The sequence below is a fragment of the Triticum dicoccoides genome, chromosome 3A (genome assembly GCF_002162155.2).
Source record: "Triticum dicoccoides isolate Atlit2015 ecotype Zavitan chromosome 3A, WEW_v2.0, whole genome shotgun sequence".
Lineage (NCBI taxonomy): Eukaryota > Viridiplantae > Streptophyta > Magnoliopsida > Poales > Poaceae > Triticum > Triticum dicoccoides.
The window spans coordinates 12,642,185-12,664,426 of record NC_041384.1 but is presented as its reverse complement, the minus strand read 5'-3'; the positions used below and the strand labels follow the sequence as shown (position 1 = coordinate 12,664,426).

At 41.8% G+C, this 22,242-nt stretch overlaps 1 protein-coding gene across 3 annotated transcripts; it reads right to left on the bottom strand.

The window, feature by feature from the left end:
• Positions 1–11,221: 11,221 nt before the first annotated feature.
• On the bottom strand, positions 11,222–18,632 carry LOC119266670 (cysteine-rich receptor-like protein kinase 2). 3 transcript variants are annotated; one of them, XR_005132086.1, is made up of 8 exons: positions 17,772–18,632; positions 16,629–16,754; positions 14,903–15,030; positions 14,530–14,743; positions 13,838–14,069; positions 13,616–13,766; positions 13,403–13,531; positions 11,655–11,770 (listed from the first exon to the last, which is right to left on the bottom strand). XR_005132086.1 is itself a non-coding variant. In XM_037547914.1 (7 exons), exons 1-7 carry the CDS (start codon positions 18,529–18,531, stop codon positions 11,459–11,461), a joined length of 2,007 nt encoding a protein of 668 aa, XP_037403811.1. In that variant the 5' UTR covers positions 18,532–18,632; the 3' UTR covers positions 11,222–11,458. The 3 variants fall into 3 exon arrangements, 2 of the variants coding, with proteins under 2 accessions (XP_037403811.1, XP_037403812.1); XM_037547914.1 differs by lacking the exon at positions 13,403–13,531 and having other exon boundaries at positions 11,222–11,770; positions 13,532–13,766; XM_037547915.1 differs by lacking the exon at positions 13,403–13,531 and having other exon boundaries at positions 11,222–11,770.
• Between the last annotated feature and the right edge of the window lie 3,610 nt (positions 18,633–22,242).

Here is a 22,242-nt window from a genome sequence, read left to right as displayed (position 1 = left end):
TCAGGCCTCTGTCGTCCTGACATGGCTAAAGTTAAGTACCGCCATAGGGACCACCCTCCATTTCTTTGGTCATGCTCGCCTGTTCCATTCATCGCCATTGTATCTTGGCCACTCATGCACCATGGATAGAGACCCAATAATTCCAATCTAGAGTTGCATATGCTGTTTTTATCCTCAGCTGATTAACTCTGCTATACAAGAACTTATGTTTAGCAAATAGGTCTATGTTGCATTGTCGATTTTCAATAAAAATATAAAGAACTAGGATAACTCAAAGGTCAGTATTTCAACAACCAATCGACAATAATATATTACTCCTTCAGAACACCAAAGAAGTGTACATAATTTTGTGTGTGTTTTCATGAAATTTGAGCACCAGAATGATTCCTAAATAGGTGAAACTATCTGGCTTCTCGGTTCCATAATACCCTCGTCTCTCTCTTTGTAAAACTCACATTTCCCCGCATTTCTCTACCCATCCTCCGCCACCACTGTTCATCTCCAGCTATTCAATTTCTGTGGCATAACACTAGTAGTAATCCTCAATCCCTAGGGATGATCAGAATAAAAAATTTAGTCGCATGAAATATTTTTTTACCATTTTATATAATTTGGTTGAACTAAGTGTATTATGGCTCATTTAGTATATTTTTATAGGACTTATTAATAAGTTAATCACATACAATGTTGCTAAATAATACATGTGTTTTTTGTGTATATAATTGTAACATACTCCTATATAACTGGAATTTTTACTTCTGATAAATTTTAAATTTTATGATGTAAGAAAAAATAGCTTTGATTTTTCTAATGCATTAACTACATAGTGTATAAATATATAATTGCATGTATGTGTATATATATTTTGATATGATAGTACATACTTTTAAAGCATGGACTCTAAGAAATGTCTTAATACTAGTTGTTTGTAGTCGTGTACTATTAGGTAAACATATTTATTGGAACTTCTAGGGTATCAAGTGTTGTTAAGTTGGGTTCATTAATAATGTGTTCTTTATATACATGCATTTAAAAAAAATAGTATTATTAATTAGTGAAATACATAAAAGGTTGATCATTCTAGTTTTTCATGTGTACTAAGATCTCATGCCAATTTCTTAAATGAAAAACTACACACTAATTTAAAGATAAAATCTACTTAACATTGATTTTATTATGATATGTATGACGTGCATCAAAGAGAGATTAGTAGCCTCACTAGTTTCAACTTCATCATTTCATATTCCTGAAGTAAATATGCCCTAGAGGCAATAATAAAGTTATTATTTATTTCCTTATTTCATGATAAATGTTTATTATTCATGCTAGAATTGTATTAACCGGAAACATGATATATGTGTGAATACATAGACAAACAGAGTGTCACTAGTATGCCTCTACTTGACTAGCTCGTTGATCAAAGATGGTTATGTTTCCTAGCCATAGACATGAGTTGTCATTTGATTAACGGGATCACATCATTAGGAGAATGATGTGATAAACTTGACCCATTTTGTTAGCTTAGCACACGATCGTTTAGTATGTTGCTATTGCTTTCTTCATGACTTATACATGTTCCTATGACTATGAGATTATGCAACTCCCGTTTACCGGAGGAACACTTTGTGTGCTACCAAACATCACAATGTAATTGGGTGATTATAAAGGTGCTCTACAGGTGTCTTCGAAGGTACTTGTTGGGTTGGCGTATTTCGAGATTAGGATTTGTCACTCCGATTGTCAGAGAGGTATCTCTGGGCCCACTCGGTAATGCACATCACTTAAGCCTTCCAAGCATTGCAACTAATGAGTTAGTTGCGGAATGATGTATTACGGAACGAGTAAAGAGACTTGCCGGTAACGAGATTGAACTAGGTATTGAGATACCAACGATCGAATCTCGGGCAAGTAACATACCGATGACAAAGGGAACAACGTATGTTGTTATGCGGTCTGAACGATAAAGATCTTTGTAGAATATGTGGGAGCCAATATGAGCATCCAGGTTCCGCTATTAGTTATTGACCGGAGACGTGTCTCGGTCATGTTTACATAGTTCTCGAACCCGTAGGGTCCGCATGCTTAAAGTTTCGATGACAGTTATATTATGAGTTTATGAGTTTTGATGTACCGAAGGAGTTAGGAGTCCCGCATGAGATCGGGGACATGACGAGGAGTCTCGAAATGGTCGAGACATAAAGATCGATATATTGGACGACTATATTCGAACATCGGAAAGGTTCCGAGTGATTCAAGTATTTTTTGGAGTACCGGAGAGTTACGGGAATTCTTATTGGGCCTTAATGGGCCATACGGGAAAAGGAGAAAAAGGCCCCAAAGGGTGGCCGCACCCCTCCCCATGGGCTAGTCCGAATTGGACTAGGGAGGGGGGCGCCCCCTTCCTTTCTTTTCCTTCTCCCTTCCCTTCTCCTACTCCAACAAGGAAAGGAGGAGTCCGAGTCCTACTCCCGGTGGGAGTAGGACTCCCCCCTTGGCGCATCCTCCTTGGCCGGCCGCCTCTCCTCCCTTACTCCTTTATATACGGGGGCAGGAGGGCACCCTAGAGACACAAGTTGATCAAGTTGATCGTCTCTTAGCCGTGTGCGGTGCCCCCCTTCACCATAGTCCACCTCGATAATACTGTAGCGGTGCTTAGGCGAAGCCCTGGGTCGGTAGAACATCATCATCGTCACCACGCCGTCGTGCTGACAAAACTCTCCCGCGACACTCTGCTGGATCGGAGTTCGAGGGACGTCATCGGGCTGAACGTGTGCAGAACTCGGAGGTGCCATACGTTCGGTACTTGGATCGGTCAGATCGTGAAGACGTACGACTACATCAACCGCGTTGTCATAACGCTTCCGCTTTCGGTCTACGAGGGTACATGGACAACACTCTCCCCTCTCGTTGCTATGCATCACCATGATCTTGCGTGTGCGTAAGAAATTTTTTGAAATTACTACGTTCCCCAACAGTGGCATCCAAGCCAGGTTTTATGCGTTGATGTTATATGCACGAGTAGAACACAAGTGAGTTGTGGGCGATATAAGTCATATTGCTTACCAGCATGTCATATTTTGGTTCGGCGGTATTGTTGGATGAAGCGGCCCGGACCGACATTACGCGTACGCTTACGCGAGACTGGTTCAACCGACGTGCTTTGCACACAGGTGGCTGGCGGGTGTCTGTTTCTCCAACTTTAGTTGAACCGAGTGTGGCTACGTCCGGTCCTTGCGAAGGTTAAAACAGCACCAACTTGATAAACTATCATTGTGGTTTTTGATGCATAGGTAAGAATGGTTCTTGCTAAGCCCGTAGCAGCCACGTAAAACTTGCAACAACAAAGTAGAGGACGTCTAACTTGTTTTTGCAGGGCATGTTGTGATGTGATATGGTCAAGACATGATGCTAATTTTATTGTATGAGATGATCATGTTTTGTAATCGAGTTATCGGCAACTGGCTGGAGCCATATGGTTGTCGCTTTATTGTATGCAATGCAATCGCCCTGTAATGCTTTACTTTATCACTAAGCGGTAGCGATAGTCGTAGAAGCATAAGATTGCAAGACGACAACAATGCTACGATGGAGATCAAGGTGTCGCGCCGGTGACGATGGTGATCATGGAGGTGCTTCGGAGATGGAGATCACAAGCACAAGATGATGATGGCCATATCATATCACTTATATTGATTACATGTGATGTTTATCTTTTATGCATCTTATCTTGCTTTGATTGACGGTAGCACTATAAGATGATCTCTCACTAAATTTCAAGCTAAAAGTGTTCTCCCTGAGTATGCACCGTGTCCAAAGTTTGTCGTGCCCAGACACCACGTGATGATCGGGTGTGATAAGCTCTACGTCCATCTACAACGGGTGCAAGCCAGTTTTGCACACGCACAATACTCAGGTTAAACTTGACGAGCCTAGCATATGCAGATATGGCCTCGGAACACTGAGACTGAAAGGTCGAGCGTGAATCATATAGTAGATATGATCAACATAGTGATGTTCACCATTGAAAACTACTCCATTTCACGTGATGATCAGTTATGGTTTAGTTAATTTGGATCACGTGATCACTTAGATGATTAGAGAGATGTCTATCTAAGTGAGAGTTCTTAAGTAATGTGATTAATTGAACTTAAATTTATCATGAACTTAGTCCTGGTAGTATTAGCATATCCTTGTTGTAGATCAATTGCTCGCATTTAGCTCCCTTGTTTTATTTTTGATATGTTCCTAGAGAAAACTAAGTTGAAAGATGTTAGTAGCAATGACGCGGATTGGATCCGTGATCTGAGGTTTATCCTCATTGCTGCACAGAAGAATTATGTCCTTGATGCACCACTAGGTGACAGACCTATTGCAGGAGCAGATGCAGACGTTATGAACGTTTGGCCAGCTCAATATGATGACTACTTGATAGTTTAGTGCACCATGCTTAACGGCTTAGAATCGGGACTTCAAAGATGTTTTGAACATCATGAACCATATGAGATGTTCCATGAGTTGAAGTTAATATTTTAAGCAAATACCCGAGTTGAGAGATATGAAGTCTCCAACAAGTTCTATAGCTAAAAGATGGAGGAGAGTAGCACAAGCAGTGAGCATGTGCTCAGATTGTCTGGGTACTACAATGGCTTGAATCAAGTGGGAGTTAATCTTCTAGATAAAATAGTGATTGACAGAATTCTCTAGTCACCATCACAAAGTTAGTAGAACTTCATGATGAACTATAATATGCAAGGGATAATAGAAACAATTCCCAACTCTTCGTGATGCTGAAATCGACGAAGGTAGAAATCAAGAAAAACATCAAGTGTTGATGGTTGAAGAGACCACTAGTTTCAAGAAAAAGGCAAACGGAAGAAGGGGAACTTCAAGAAGAACAGCAAGCAAGTTGCTGCTCAAGTGAAGAAGCCCAAGTCTGGTCCTAAGCCTGAGACTAAGTGCTTCTACTGCAAAGGGACTGGCCACTGGAAGTGGAACTGCCCCAAGTATTTGGCGGATAAGAAGGATGGCAAAGTGAACAAAGGTATATTGGATATACATGTTATTGATGTGTATTTTACTAGTGTTTATAGCAACCCCTCGGCATTTGATACTGATTCAGTTGCTAAAAGTAGTAACTCAAAACGGGAGTTACAGAATAAACAAAAACTAGTAAAAGGCGAGGTGACGATGTGTGTTGGAAGTAGTTCCAAGATTGATATGATCATCATCGCACACTCACTATACTTTCAGGATTAGTGTTGAAACTAAATAAGTGTTATTTGGTGTTTGCGTTGAGCATGAATATGATTTGATCATGTTTGTTGCAATACGGTTATTCATTTAAATTAGAGAATAATTGTTGTTCTATTTACATGAATAAAACCTTCTATGGTCATACACCCAATAAAATGGTTTGTTGGATCTCGATCGTAGTGATACACATATTCATAATGTTGAAGCCAAAAGATGCAAAGTTAATAATGATAGTGCAACTTATTTGTGGCATTGCCGTTTAGGTCATATTGGTGTAAAGCGCATGAAGGAACTCCATGATGATGGAATTTTGAAATCACTTGATTATGAATCACTTGATGCTTGCGAACCATGCCTTATGGGCAAGATGACTAAAGACTCCGTTCTCCGGAACAATGGAGCGAGCAACGGACTTATTAGAAATAATACATACTGATGTATGTGATCCGATGAGTGTTGAAGCTCGCGGCGGGTATCGTTATTTTCTGACCTTCACAGATGATTTGAGCAGATATGGGTATATCTACTTGATGAAACATAAGTCTGAAACATTTGAAAAGTTCAAAGAATTTCAGAGTGAAGTGGAAAATCATCGTGACAAGAAAATAAGGTTTCTACGATCTGATCACGAAGACAAATATTTGACTTACGAGTTTGGTCTTCAATTAAAACAATGTGGAATAGTTTCACAAATTCGTGCCACCTGGAACACCACAGTATAATGGTATGTCCGAACGTCATAACCGTACTTCATTGGATATAGTACAATCTATGATGTTTCTTACCGATTTACCACTATCGTTTTGGGGTCATGCATTAGAGACAGCTGCATTCACGTTAAAAAGGGGCACGATCTAAGTCCGTTGAGACGACACAATATGAACTGTGGTTTGGCAAGAAACCAAATTTGTCGTTTCTTAAAGTTTGGGGTTGCGATGCTTATAAGGAAAAGTTTCATCATGATAAGCTCAAATCCAAATCGGAGAAATATGTCTTCATAGGATACCCGAAGGAGACAGTTGGGTACACCTTCTATCACAGATTCGAAGGTAAGACATTCGTTGCTGAGAATGGATACTTTCTACAGAAGGAGTTTCTCTCGAAAGAAGTGAGTGGGAGGAAAGTAGAACTTGATAAGGTAATTGTACCTTCTCCCTTATTGGAAAGTTGTTCATCACAGAAATCTGTTCCTATGACTACTACACCAATTAGTGAGGAAGCTAATGATGATGATCATGTAACTTCAGATCAAGTTACTACCGAATCTCGTAGGTAAACCAGAGTGAGATCCGCACCAGAGTGGTACAGTAATCCTGTTCTGAAAGTCATGTTACTAGACGATGACGAACTTGCGAACTATGAGGAAGCGATGATGAGCCCAGATTCCGCGAAATGGTTTGAGGCCATGAAATCTGAGATAGGATCCATGTATGAGAACAAAGTATGGACTTTGGTTGACTTGCCCGATGATCGGGAAGCCACAGAAAATAAATGGATCTTCAAGAGGAAGACGGACGATGATAGTAGTGTTACTATCTACAAAGCTAGACTTGTCGAAAAAGGTTTTTGACAAAGTTCAAAGGTGTTGACTACGATGAGAGTTTCTCACTCGTATATATGCTTAAGTCTATCCGAATCATGTTAGCAATTGCCGCATTTTATGAAATCTGGCAAATGGATAAACAAAACTGGATTCCTTAATGGATTTATTAAAGAAGAGTTGTATATGATGCAACCAGAAGGTTTTGTCAATCCTAAAGGTGTTAACAAAATATGCAAGCTCCAGCAATCCATCTATGGACTGGTGCAAGCATCTCAGAGTTGGAATATACGTTTTGATAAGTTGATCAAAGGATATAGTTTTATACAGACTTGTGGTGAAGCCTGTATTTACAAGAAAGTGAGTGGGAGCACTACAGCATTTCTGATAAGTATATGTGTATGACATATTGTTGATCGGAAATAATGTAGAATTATTCTGCAAAGCATAAATGAGTGTTTGAAAGGAGTTTTTCAAAGAAAGACCTCAGAGAAGCTGCTTACATATTGAGCATCAAGATCTATAGAGATAAATCAAGACGATTGATAAGTTTTTTCAATGAGTACATACCTTGACAAGATATTGAAGTAGTTCAAAATGGAACAGTCAAAGAAAGAGTTCTTGTCTGTATTACAAGGTGTGAAATTGAGTAAGACTCAAAGCCCGACCACGGCAGAAGATAGAAAGAGAATGAAAGTCATTTCCTATGCCTTGGCCATAGGTTCTATAAAGTATGCCATGCTGTGTACCAGATCTATTGTATACCCTACACTGATTTTGGCAGGGGAGTACAATAGTGATCTAGGAGTAGATCACTGGACAATAGTCAAAATTATCCTTAATGGAATAAGGATATGTTTCTCGATTATGGAGGTGACAAAAAGGTTCGTCGTAAAGGGTTACGTCGATGCAAGTTTTGACACTGATCCAGATGACTATAAGTCTCAATCTGGATACATATTGAAAGTGGGAGCAATTAGCTAGAGTAGCTCCATATAGAGCATTGTTGACTTAGAAATTTGCAAAATACATACGGATCTGAATGTGGCAGACCCGTTGACTAAACTTCTCTCACAAGCAAAACATGATCACACCTTAGTACTCTTTGGGTGTTAATCACATAGCGATGTGAACTAGATTATTGACTCTAGTAAACCCTTTGGGTGTTGATCACATGACGATATGAACTATGGGCGTTAATCACATGGTGATGTGAACTATTGGTGCTAAATCACGTGGTGATGTGAACTAGATTATTGACTCTAGTGCAAGTGGGAGACTGAAGGAAATATGCCCTAGAGGCAATAATAAAGTTATTATTTATTTCCTTATTTCATGATAAATGTTTATTATTCATGCTAGAATTGTATTAACCGGAAACATGATACATGTGTGAATACATAGACAAACAGAGTGTCACTAGTATGTCTCTACTTGACTAGCTCGTTGATCAAAGATGGTTATGTTTCCTAGCCATAGACATGAGTTGTCATTTGATTAACGGGATCACATCATTAGGAGAATGATGTGATTGACTTGACCCATTTTGTTAGCTTAGCACACGATCGTTTAGTATGTTGCTATTGCTTTCTTCATGACTTATACATGTTCCTATGACTATGAGATTATGCAACTCCCGTTTACCGGAGGAACACTTCGTGTGCTACCAAATGTCACAACGTAACTGGGTGATTATAAAGGTGCTCTATAGGTGTCTCCGAAGGTACTTGTTGGGTTGGCGTATTTCGAGATCAGGATTTGTCACTCGGATTGTCGGAGAGGTATCTCTGGGCCCACTCGGTAATGCACATCACTTAAGCCTTGCAAGCATTGCAACTAATGAGTTAGTTGCGGAATGATGTATTACGGAACGAGTAAAGAGACTTGCCGGTAACGAGATTGAACTAGGTATTGAGATACCAACGATCGAATCTCGGGCAAGTAACATACCGATGACAAAGGGAACAACGTATGTTGTTATGCGGTCTGACCGATAAAGATCTTCGTAGAATATGTGGGAGCCAATATGAGCATCCAGGTTCCGCTATTGGTTATTGACCGGAGACGTGTCTCGGTCATGTCTACATAGTTCTCGAACCCGTAGGGTCCACACACTTAAAGTTTTGATGACAGTTATATTATGAGTTTATGAGTTTTTATGTATCGAAGGAGTTCGGAGTCCCGGATGAGATCGGGGACATGGCGAGGAGTCTCGAAATGGTCAAGACGTAAAGATTGATATATTGGACGACTATATTCGGACATCGGAAAGGTTCCGAGTGATTCGGGTATTTTTCAGAGTACCAGAGAGTTACGGGAATTTGTATTGGGCCTTAATGGGCCATACGGGAAAAGGAGAAAAAGGCCCGAAAGGGTGGCCGCACCCCTCCCCATGGGCTAGTCCGAATTGGACTAGGGAGGGGGGGGGCCCTTCCTTTCTTCTCCTTCTCCCTTCCCTTCTCCTACTCCAACAAGGAAAGGAGGAGTCCTACTCCCGGTGGGAGTAAGACTAGTAAGACTCCCCCCTTGGCGCACCCTCCTTGGTCGGCCGCCTCTCCTCCCTTCTTTATATACGGGGGCAGGGGGCACCCTAGAGACACAAGTTGATCAAGTTGATCGTCTCTTAGCCGTGTGCGGTGCCCCCCTCCACCATAATCCACCTCGATAATACTGTAGTGGTGCTTAGGCGAAGCCCTACGTCGGTAGAACATCATCATCGTCACCACACCGTTGTGCTGACGAAACTCTCCCGCGACACTCTGCTGGATCGGAGTTCGAGGGACGTCATCGGGTTGAACGTGTGCAGAACTCGGAGGTGCCGTACATTCGGTACTTGGATCGGTCGGATCGTGAAGACGTACGACTACATCAACCGCGTTGTCATAACGCTTCCGCTTTCGGTCTACGAGGGTACGTGGACAACACTCTCCCCTCTCCTTGCTATGCATCACCATGATCTTGCGTGTGCGTAGAATTTTTTTTGAAATTACTACATTCCCCAACAATTCCCACGTGGTATAAAAATTATTAGTAAGTGTTACGAACTTGCATTGTATTCCTACTTATTGAGGCTCTTTTTACGATGTAATACACCGGAAGTGGCCTCTCAGTGAGGAGCCCAACAGCAGGTCCAACCACAAAAGGAAGCCCCTGAGTTTGGATAAGCATCAAGAGATTATCTTAGCTCCACCTAAAAAAAGAGATTATCTTGGCCTGCAAGTCATCATAGTGGTGCAAGATTAAATCTACCCTATGTAAAACCTTAACCCCCGTCACCTATATAAGGTGGGGCCTATGTATGGGCCAAAGTCCTTCTATTCCACGCACTACGAGCGGAATAGTCAAGGTAACACACACGCTCTCTCGCTGAGTAGTCCAGCCCACTATTGGTTTGGTTGGGATGAGTTCTTTTTTTAATTTAGGCCGAACTTTCTTTGAACCAGTGGTGCAATAGTTACCACGGCAACACCTGCTTGGGTCTAGCCCCTTGCCCTGATTTGAGGCGGTTATTTGAATAAAAATTTAAACTAGATGCGACTAGGAACCGGTTATAATTTTTTACAAAAAATATTTTACAAACGAAAAAGATTAAGAAAATTTTAAAAATATTCATGATTTTCTTTGAATACTCACAAAGTTTACTTATTTATGAATTCTAAAAACAAGTCGCCAGTGTTAAAACATTTCAAAAAATAAATATTTAAGAGAAAAAGTTGGAAATACTTAAGCAATGTTCTTGATTATTTTTGTGAATTATAAAATAAAAAAGGGGAGAACAAATGAAAAATCAGGAAAACCACGGAAGAAAAATTATAGGAAATAAAAAGAACGAAATAAACCATTAGAAAGAGAAAATGTGAATAAAATGAAAACCAAAATAACCATACTAAACCAACTAAAACCGTCTGAAAAAATAGCCAAAACAAAATGCAAATACAAAATGAGAACTGGCAGACAGAGACCGCTGTACGCTGGCTATCCTGCTCTGTTATTACACATGGAATAGGATTCTTCGTACGGGCGCAGTGTGCCGAATCACCATAGCTTCCCTATAAATCAAAGCTAGCACATTCTTGAATCCTTTTCAATGTAGTGTAGTGCAACTACATTGCCTCCCTGCACCAACACGACCACTTCTACATGGAATTCGAGTACTCGTATTCTCTCTTTCACGGTAAGCCTGTTCTTGATTTCTCTATCTATCTAGTATGGACTATGTTTGTTTATGCCTAGTGCTAGCACTACTAGGGATTATAGAGTTGTTTCACTAATCACAATAGAAACTGCAACACACAACTCGCCCGCAAAAAGGAGAAAAGAACTGCAACTCAACTTGGAATTCAAATTCACAAAACATAGTTAGAATGCTTTAACACAAGGTAAATACTCGATTGGTAAAATGCAGAAAAAATCATATACAACAGGGGACACAAAGAATGGACTCGGATAAGCAATGTCATGCAAAAGCACATCCTTGTAACATGCTCAGACTATTTGAGTCGTTGCATGAGTAAGAGGGGAATTTCAAATACTTCACACCGCTTTCTTATATCCTAACAAATAAGCATCCACTCATGTATATATAAAATACAGATACATAATTGTATATACAAATCTTTCACTATCATACAGGGAAAGATGCGTTCATATACAATACAGCGCCTTTTACCTGGCTGATAAGTGTGAAATAGAGGCGGTGGCCTTGGATGCAGTGGATGAATTGGACGTGGATGTTTCTCCTCGCACTCTACTTATTGAATCAATAAAAGTGGGCCTTGTGGGTAGTATCTCTGGAGAATTTCTTGATAACAACAACACAACTACCTCTGACATAGTTGGCCTTGAAGCAACAACTGATTGAGTGCAGAGAAGCGCTATCTCTATTATTCTTATTACCTCTTCTGGCATATATTCTTCGTGATCTAACGATCCATCCACCAACTTAATCACGTCCTCATTTTCATATAGCTTCCATGCCTGTATAGTCAATGGGTGTAATCAAATGCATGTCTTAAGATAGCATGAAGTGTGCACACAGAAAGAGACCTCAATACAGTAGATACCAAATGATCACATCTTCATTAATTATTAAAGTCATGCCTATTTAAGCTTCTTACTAAGGAAAGGTGCTTGGGAAAGACTGGTGTGCAATAAGTATATTGGCTCGATGGCCCTGTCTCTGACCAATTAGAAATCTGGGGACTCACATTTTTTTTGGGATGGTCTGATGACTGTGAAAGAGCACTTCTTTTGCTTCATATCTTTTGCAATTATTAGAGACAGACCAAAATTTCATTTTTCTAGAACAAGTGGTTGGACAACGCCACCTTTCGCCAAAAAATAATACACTCGCAAAAGTATTGAGTATGTATGTGGCTAATGTGTCTTTTAAACAAGATCTAGTCGGTTAGTGCCTCGCAACATGGTGTGCGGTGTTGGGGTTGGTCCATTTATTGCAAGGCCATGGGGTTTAACGTTGGAATCTCCATCAGAATGGTAGATTCCTGGTTGACTCAATATACCACGTATTCGTTCACTCAAACTCGCCAGTTGTAAACAACAAAAGGATCCAGAAGTTGAAGGTACCACTAAAATTAAAATATTTTTCTGGTGCCTGCATTAGGGTGTGATCCTGATATAGGACAACCACATTCACCGGAACTGGCCTGGTAGTAAGTTGTGTTGTTGCAGTCATGAAGTTAAGCCATAAAATACCTCTTCTTCCAATGCAAGTTCGTGTGCGCTACATCATTAGTCCTCCAAACTATCTCTAACATCTATCCTCCACATATAGTGTTACCAACATTAGATGGCATAGATCACATGCTTAGACTAGCCATAGTGGGGAGTAACTTTCAGTAATAACATGCATATGTTACTAGTCTATGTTACTACCTCTATAGTGGAGAATAACATATGTGTGGTGTCATGCAACACTTCATTTATTAGGTTGTAAACTCATCTTGTCTTGGTATGTGTGATGTTACTCATAATATGAGTAACTAGCTATGTTACTCTATTTGTCTCTCTCCTCATTAATTAGTTACCACATCATCTTTTTTGCTTAGGTGTCATCTACGTTACTCCCACTATGCGATGCATAAAGGTGGGAATGATAGTCCGACTATGTAGAATTGTAATGCGTTTAATGGTAAGACTCCTCTCCTTTGTTGGTCATCTACCGGTGTATTCATTGGCTTTCTATGTTACACATCAACGAGATGAGCACCAACCTCCATATTTGATGGTGTGTAGTGACTGGAGTGACTAACGAAGGATTTTTCTTATTACTCAACATGGATGGAAGCACAGTCTCCGGAGTGGCCCCATGCAAACCTCTCCTTAGGCAGCCCCTTTGGTCTTAATAGACTTTTCATGTTTGCCATCATATAACCGTGTGCGTGTGCGCGCGTGTGTTTGGGCATCATAGTTATGTAGAGGCCGGATATAAGCTTGCTGTGCTTGTAACACTTGGTGCGATATTATGAGTCAATAAAGCGTCATTTAACAAAAAAAATACTATTAAAAGAATGTCCTTAAAAACTAACTCTTGAAAATAACTTTAACAGAGACTAATCTAGAGCAACATAAACACTGGTAGATGCTTACTTAGCAAAGATTTTTGTCAACTACTTGTTAAATCTCCAATCATATAGTGAAAACCATCCAAGGCATTCACATCACCAAATTAGGAAGTGCGAGTATAAAGAAATATACTCATAAGGATGAATCAAAGACCTGTGAAGTGGTTATGTGAAGCATTGGAGCCATATGGGACAATATATGGAACCAAGAGAGGATTTTCAGAAGGAAGATGGATACCGATTCAAGTAGGTATTGTGTTTCAGCCTCAATCCTTGTATCATTGATTTTCCGACCACTTATTATTTCCAAAATGACTATACCAAAGCTGTATGTGTCAACCTTCTCCGATAGCTGGCCGTGGATTGCATACTCAGGAGCAGTGTAACCCCTGTTCAATAGTAAAATATAATTAGAAAAGAAACAGTGTGACCAATGTATTATTTACATGTTCAAACTTACAATGTTCCTGCAAATCTAGTGCTGAGATGACTATGATCATCAGGTAGGAGCCTTGCCAAACCAAAATCAGCAATCTTAGGTTGGAAGTCATCATCAAGAAGAACATTGCTAGATTTAATATCACGGTGTATGATACACACATGAAACTCTTGATGAAGATATGCAAGGCCACGAGCCATGCCAACGATGATATTGAATCGCTGCTTCCAGTTAAGTGTTCCACGTCTCTTACCTATTATGCAAGAATGTGTGAATGTGAGATTATCACTTAGAGATGTCGGTCAGCACTGTCATAAGCTAATCAGCTCAGTTTGGAAGATTAAGGATGTAATTGCCTTTGCATAAACAAAACTACCATGGGACTAATATCCGTCGCACAATAGAGGTGTGAGTGTATGTTTCATTTTAAATTAATGAGACCTTCAAGAGCAATCAAATGGGAATAATAAGAGCAGTCCATATAAGATATTTTCTCACATGTCCAACCCGGCGGAGCCACAATTTTGGCACAGGGGTGGACCAATAACTGATTGTCATATGAATTTTGGCTCATGTTGGGTTTTTCCTAACTTTTTTTGACATGATATAAAGAGTGTTTCGGAAATATTAGGGTGCGCTAAGGTCCGCCCATGTGGCCCACGAGTGGCCAAACAAGTAAAGTAGATGAAGGAGCAAGGATCCATAGAGCATACCGTAGAGAAACTTGTCAAGGCTACTATTCACCATATATTCATAAACAAGGAGGCATTCAGAACCCTTGCGAGAACAACCAAGAAGCCGGACAAGATTTCGATGCTGAACATTGCTAATAAGCTTTACCTCGCTTTCAAAATCTTCTTTGGCCCTGCTAGTTTGCATTACTGACAACCTTTTTACTGCAACAATTTTCCCATTTTTCAGTAAGCCCTGTTATAAATGGACAAAATAAATAAATAAATCACTTCTGCAATAATCTAGTAAAGTACAACGAAAAAGCAACTTGGTATCATGATGTTCTTATTATATTTTTCTGTCCTTTTGTCTGCAAATCTTCATAGTGCATTAAATATTTGAAGACCACCATACCTTAAAGACATCTCCAAAACCTCCTTCTCCAATTTTACTTTTCTCACTAAAATTATTGGTTGCAGCCTTAAGATCGTGATAGTTAAAATTTGTTGGACCTTGCAGTTCCGTTGCTCCAAGTATATCACCTAAATAAGATACAATCAGGTGAGGAAACACACATTCAAATAGAAATTAATTTATTTTATTTTCCAGCTAAATTTCTAAAACAATTTAATATGCAAAATAGGGAAGCTAAAAATGGAACTGGTTACACTTGCAAATACAAAACAAATGCAAATGGTTCTATGCCAAATGCTAATACATTTAGTAATAGTATGCCCTTGTAAAAACAGGCACAACCTTTCGCTAACTATCAACACTCGATATCATTTACATAGCACTGCATAAATAACCAAAAAATAAATACACGGTGAGTACAAAAGGAGCATCACTCAAAATATTCAGAGAAAAGGAGAATAAAAAAAATAAATGTGATAAGAATCAAGGCTCCACAACATAACTACAAATTATGGGATAATTCGAAGGTGTGGCCAGAGGCGCATGCATGCCCCTGGATGAAAATAACTGATTTTCAAATTTTGAAAAATTCCGACATATGTACTCTATTTGTTTTCTATGCTTGTAACTTTCATAAATATGATCAGAGATTTCTAGCATGAATTAATTATTTTCTTTGCATGATTTCGATAAGTGCTCATTTTATAACATGATGAAAATATGTCAAAAATTTGAGAAAAATTCTAGTGCTTGAGTGTGTGAAACCTAAATTCAATCGCTCATGCTCACACACACAGACCACAAACACCCACACACACACATGTACGATATCAATTCCCTTTTTATATGTCTAAATTCGAACGCCCAGTGTGGCAAAATGGTTACTTTTCATGGAAATTTCAAGCATTTACATGTTTCTTTTACATTTGAAAACATATTTTTTCAAAAAAATTGTTCTATGGGAGTGCATGCTTGGTGGAGCCATTTCGCTTCTCTTGACATTATGTTTCTTCAAGGTGGAAATTGTATGACAGCCATGACTCATGAAAACATATCTACTTTGGCTCTGCTAAATTCGGTGCCAAAATATATAATGGCAACTTCCGAAATTCACTTTGTTTTCAGAGACCTTCTATAAAATTACGAGTTGCCAATAGGGATTGTTTGCATACTTAACTTAATGACCAAAGGCAATCTGACTATTGTGAAAAAAATTATAAGTGACCCAGTAACAATGGATATTGTGTCATTCAAGTTGGCATCAATAAATGATTGATGATCATTAGTAATAAAGTTAAAATCCACAATGTGATAATGTAGTTAGTTATGTGAAAACAAGTCAACATCTCGCTCTCTTATTACATAATTTGGGTGTCCTATCCAATGGATGAATTAGGAGCCTATGTTGAGTTGTGAAATGATAGAACTGTATGCCATTATCATCATGGGAATACACGAAACTAGTGACATGGCATTGCGGATGTTCTCTTGAGGAATCTCATTAAATGGAACTTACGGAATCACATCATGACCCTCAAGTTGACTAAATGGAAGCAACTTTTTCTGAACTCGAGGCAAAAAATTTACAAGTTTCATTAATTAAGAAGATTTGTTTTGCCTAGTTACTGACATCAACTTGGACCATGTTTGTAAGATCGCATTGAATAAGTTGACATGAACCGAAGAGCATTAACTTCTCGAAAGTGATGTACTTCATGACATTTACCTCTTCGAGGCTTCTTTAGCTTCATAGACCGCCAGGTCCAAAACAAAGCTAATAACCCTAGAAGCAACAGGAAGGCCAGACCTCCCAAAATTGCTCCTACAATGGCCCCCTTCCCTCTTGATTTTCCTGTAGAAAGAATGAATTGTGAGCTCTGATTCGGAGATGAAATTTGAGTCAGAAACATAAAAAAATTCATTGACTATGTGGTTTTTGTAGAACATAATATAACAATCCAATTGACATCAAAGTTCAACCAAACATGTTCCCTCGAGCAATTAAACATGTCTTAGCATTGTGACAAAATAGAGAACGTTAAAGTTCAAACTCACCCCAAACACCGGTTTCCAAATGTTAAAAAATACGATCCAGAGTACTAAAGTTGAATTGGCCAATAGATGATGCAAGACAAGTAAGAGAGGTAAATATGGTCCACTAGCCCATGGTTGACTAGGGCCTTCCTTTTGAATTTGTCTTTGTATTCCTCCTTTTCATTTGACTTGTTGACTATGACTACTCGCTTGGTCCTTTGTTGAATTGGCCTGACTTTGACAATTGGCCACGTAGATGCCACATGGGAAACATGGAGAACCCCATCCTATATATACCTAAAAAGTTCATGCCGGTATCTTATCTATCTCAAAATGCAACATGCCACATGACCGTACAATTATGAATGGATAAGATCCACCTTAACTTGCAAACATGAATGGGAAAAGACCTACCACCACATGCAACCATGCATGAAAAACTATTTTTCATTCTATTATTCTAATTGCATTTAATAAATATTTTACAATTTCGGTTCACGTGTCAATAATCTAAATATTATATTCCACATGATCAATTCTAATTGAAATATATTGCACTCGGTTCCTGCAGCAACGTGAGATGTATCATCTAGTTCACGGAATTATTATCTCCCCAACTGTAGCCCCCTTGACCAGTACTCACATCAATCATTGATGTAGTTGCAGGACAATTCTTCATGTTTGATGATCTTCTATGCAGATTCCATGGTTTGGGGATCGTTTGAGAAAAAGCAATCCTGAAATACGGCACTACTTGAGGTGGTGGTACCATCCTTGTCCGATGTCGTAGGACAAAAATCACAGCAAAGATGTCGTACGCACAAGAGGAACTCACCAGAGCGCAAGTAGGGCGTCAGGTCTGCCGTCGCATTAGCCGGGAAGAAGGGCTTATCAGAGTACCTCATGAAGCACCCGGCGTCCACTGCCCGGCCGTCGGAATTGGGCGGGCACCGGTCAATGTTGCTCGCAGCTACCTGGAGGCACTGCGCGCAGCCGTCCTGCCCGACCGTCTCCACACACTGCGCCATCGCGTACACGCCGGTGCCCGCGGCCGCCGCAGCTAGCCGCGGGAAGCGAGGCACGGCTGCCGCGAGGTCGTTGATCAGCGCCTGCACCGCGCCGTCGAAAGCGGTGCCGGGCACGGCGGAGCCGTTGCAGCGCTGCGTGTTGCCAGGGAGGGTGGACTGGTCGAAGAACGCCACGCTCTCGTACCGTATGACGCAGCCGTCGAGGATGGCGCGCCCGCCGTTAGCAGCCCCGCAGGCGGCGTGGATGCGCGCCGCGGCGGCGTCGAAGCAGGCGACGCAGTCCCTCCCGGTGACGTATGGGCGGCACTGCGCCAACGCGAACGCCGGCGCGGCGGCGCGAGGCTCCGCGGCGGTGGCGAAGCCGCTGCCGGCGGAGAGGTTGGCGCGGAGCTCAGCAAAGGTGGAGTTTAGGGCCGCGAGGAAGGCGGCCGTGGGCGTGGCGTTGTACTGGCTGCACCCAAGGTTGAGCTGCGTAGCCTGCGGGTCAGCGACGGTGAACGGAACCAACGCGCAGGTGACCGCCAGCGCTAGAGCCGGCAACAGCGGGAAGTGAGCCATGCGGTGCATCGGCGAGAGCAGAGGAGAGAGGAGAGGAGAAATCGCCGTGGACGCTGGGTTTTGGACGAGAGGGTCGGGCAGAGGGTGGATTTGGGTTGATTGAATTGCCAAGTACTCCCTCTGTAAACTAATATAAGAGCGTTTAGATCACTAAAAAAGCGTTTAGATTACTAAAATAATAATCTAAACACTTTTATATTAGTTAGTAATCTAAACACTCTTATATTAGTTTACGGAGAAAGTACTAGCTAGGAGGTGTGCAGTGTAAATTAGTTGGAGTCATGGAACAAAAATGCGAGACTTAAGGCAACGGAAACGTTTGAGTCCGGCGCGCCGGCTGAGTGTTGCGCCGGTAGCGCGTGGTCCATTGAATCCAGTGTCATCGTACGGTAGCAATGCGCGACACGGTCTCTCGCGTTGTGGGACGCGTGGGTTGGCAGGCCCCACGAACCGCTGAAGCAGCTGCAGCCTTATCCATTTTTCACGGTGGCACTGCATCCATTCATTAGCCACCGCTCCAACTAGATCAAGCAAATCCAAAGCTACTGCCTGCTCCATCGAGGCGAAATCTATCTTTGGCCGAAATTGATCAAATTTGATAAACTTGGGTCAAATTTTGGCCCAAGTTTTTGTAAATGGCCGAAATTCGGCCATCTCAGCCAGGGGCGGAAAAATCTCAAACTGAAAGTCAAAACGCATGCCCACACCCATGCACTCTGCGAGTGGCGAACCGAGGAGGAGACCATGACGGGCGACGGGGGCAACGGGCCGGTGCGGCTAGTCCCGCCTACCCGTCCCACTCCAACGCGGTGGCGTGGCGGCGCTGCTGGTCGGGAGGCTCTCTGTCCACCTCCCCATCTCGGCCGGTGCCGATCCTTTTCCCCTCCACTGCGCTCCATAGGCAAGCCCAAGGCAGCAGTCCAAGATGCTCCAATCGCTAGCGCCGGGCGCTGGAACCAGCGGGGAAGGGCTGCGACTGGCGTCCTGGGATGCTTCAACGGCGTCCCGTCGAGCTGGAAATCGACGACCACCTACGGCGTGAATTGGCATGGCGTGCTGCAACCGGCCGCAGAGAAGCTACAACCGCCGGTGCGGTGTGCCGCAACCTGCGATAAGAAGTGCTACCATGGGCATGCGGCAAGCGAGCTCAATCCCATGATGCTGGAACCAGCAAAAAAATTGCTGGAAGCAGCCTTCTTCCCCAGGTTGCAACGGAGTTCGGCGAGCAATATGCTACAACCGGCCATCCAATTTGCTGGAACCAGCAAAAAAATTGCTGGAACCGGCCTTCTCCCTCGGTGCAATGGAGCTCGACGAGCAATTTGCTACAAGCGGCGATCCATTTTGCTAGAACCAGCAATTGTTTTTGCTGGAACAAAATTCTCTTCATGAGTTGCAGTGCCGAGGTGTGTTGCCTTTTTTGCCGCGACTGGTGAACAATTCCGCGAGGTTGTCGTCGGGGTGCCGCGACTGGTAGCGACACCACCGGAGCTATTGCGTTGCACCGGAGCTACGATTGTCGCCATGGGAGCTACAGCCACGAGCGCACGCTGCCGGATGCGCATAGCCAGCGAGAAATGCATAAGACAATGGCGGCGAGGGGCGGCGTGGGGTAGCGACCGGTGGCGAGGGGGGCCGAGATGCGTCGGAGCGGTCCTTCGAGGCAGGCCGTGTCGCTCATCTGCGACGGCGTGATTGGAGGTTTCCTGAGAGAAAAGTATGCCAGGGGAGGAAGAAAGAGATCGTGCGGTGTGTACGTGATCTCATTGTACTAAATCGAGTGGTTAGGGATAGACCGGCCGAAATTTTGAGCCGGTGCGTCGGCACCTATTAGCGCCCTAAGGCGAAAGGGTGTTTCCTTCCGCCAGGAAGCTAGAAACTGCGTAGACATCTCAATACCTAATTATATTAATCGTATTTATGTATTTTAGTTTTAGTTCATATATTTATAAATCCAAATGATCATGTCTGTGGATGGCATCTGGAAGACGGAGCGTGTGCTGAGTTCGTGGTTTGTGGATGGCAGGTATGGTTTCCTTCTTCGGTGTCTTAGTCGTGGTGGGGTGCTAGATCTGGAGTTCGATGGCGTGTCCAGGGTGTTGCCCCGGTCTGCTTCGTTCAACGGCAATGTCTTTACTTTTGGTGAGCGACCTTGGAGGTCCGCAAAGCTGCATATCAGCGATGGAGCAACGTCGAGCTCGGGTAGGGAGGTGATCTGTCATTCTTTTCTTCGGTGGCTGCTGTGGTGGTGCCGGAGGCAGGTGAAGGGCGTTGGTGTCAAATTCAAAGATGTTCTGCTATCTTTTCAGTTTTGTCATGTCGGTCATTACGTGACTTGTACTTTGATCTTTATGATATGAATGAGACACATATTACCATGCAAAAAAATAATCATATGCGTATAACCAAATTTTATTAGAATTATTGCAAGGAATCCCTCTAGCAATGCACATGGTATCATCTTGTTTAATTGTGGGTCCCTCCGGTCATGTAATTTTACCTTAAACCTTCACCTCATCTCGTCAATTTTCCATTATGAAAAAGATTATGTGACTGTTGGATTGCTTATGTTGGGGAATAAGATGTATAATCCATTGGAACTTTTTTTTTACTGGATTCTCATTCTCACGAATAAAAATATTGAGTGGTTGTTGGGGGAATTGAATCAGGCACAGATAACAGTTTGTAGTGAGTGGCTGTGGCTCAGCTGATTTAGAAGCAGTTTTTTTTTGATAAAAATCATTTTTATTAACATAAAATATAGTATCAAGCGAATACAAAGCATGATAGCAACACCCGACCGCTGCATAGGATGTACACAGCCAAACATTAATAGACTGACATAAAAGAACTGACATATGGACAAAAGCAGTTATCTCTTGGCTAATACTAATAATCATCTCATCATGATCGTCTTACCACTTTTATAGTTTAAGAGGACTGGATCGGATGATTCTTAGCAGTGACTTAGAAATAGCAAAGTCACAAATTATGCCCCATGATGAACCCTCTGTAGCACCGGAAAGTCAAACAAACTTAGCGGTCGGTCGGCGTGGAAGTATTCACAATCGACTGCAATTCCTGTGATTAATAAGCGTTAATTGCAATGTCAAGCCAACTCTATAATTGTCCTTCTAGTGGTCGTCAGATGGACTCTACAATTGCAGCCAAGCTGATCCAGTGGCGTGAACTGATAGATCGGTTTATTCCTCCCTCTTTAAGGAAATCTACACCTTATGTGTCTTCGTAAAATTTGTATTACTCATGTTAACCATACTCAGCATAAGGTTAGGGATAGCTTAGCTAAGTTTGTTAGATTGGAGGACAGAACATTGACTTGGGTTGGATCTAGCCCTCCAGATTCTGTAGAGCTAGCCCTCGCAAATTGTAATGACGATGTTATTGAGTAATACAATGGTTACACCAGCAAAAAAAATGAACTCTTGTAGGGGAGTGATGGCAGCAGCATGTGGACAACTTGTTTTGGCGACCACAATGATCGTTTGATGGTCTAGGGACCTTGGTGTAATTTTTGAAATGTCTACATTGTATTTCTGATGAATTTTGATAATAGATCTAGGTCTTATTGAAAAATGTGTTAATTGAACGGTGTGTAATGAAGTTTCCTTCCCATCGCACTCGTGGTGGCTGCTTTCTGAGACGCGGATAGTCCAAGTGCACACATTGACGGCTAGCATACGGCAACTGAAAGTGAAAGAG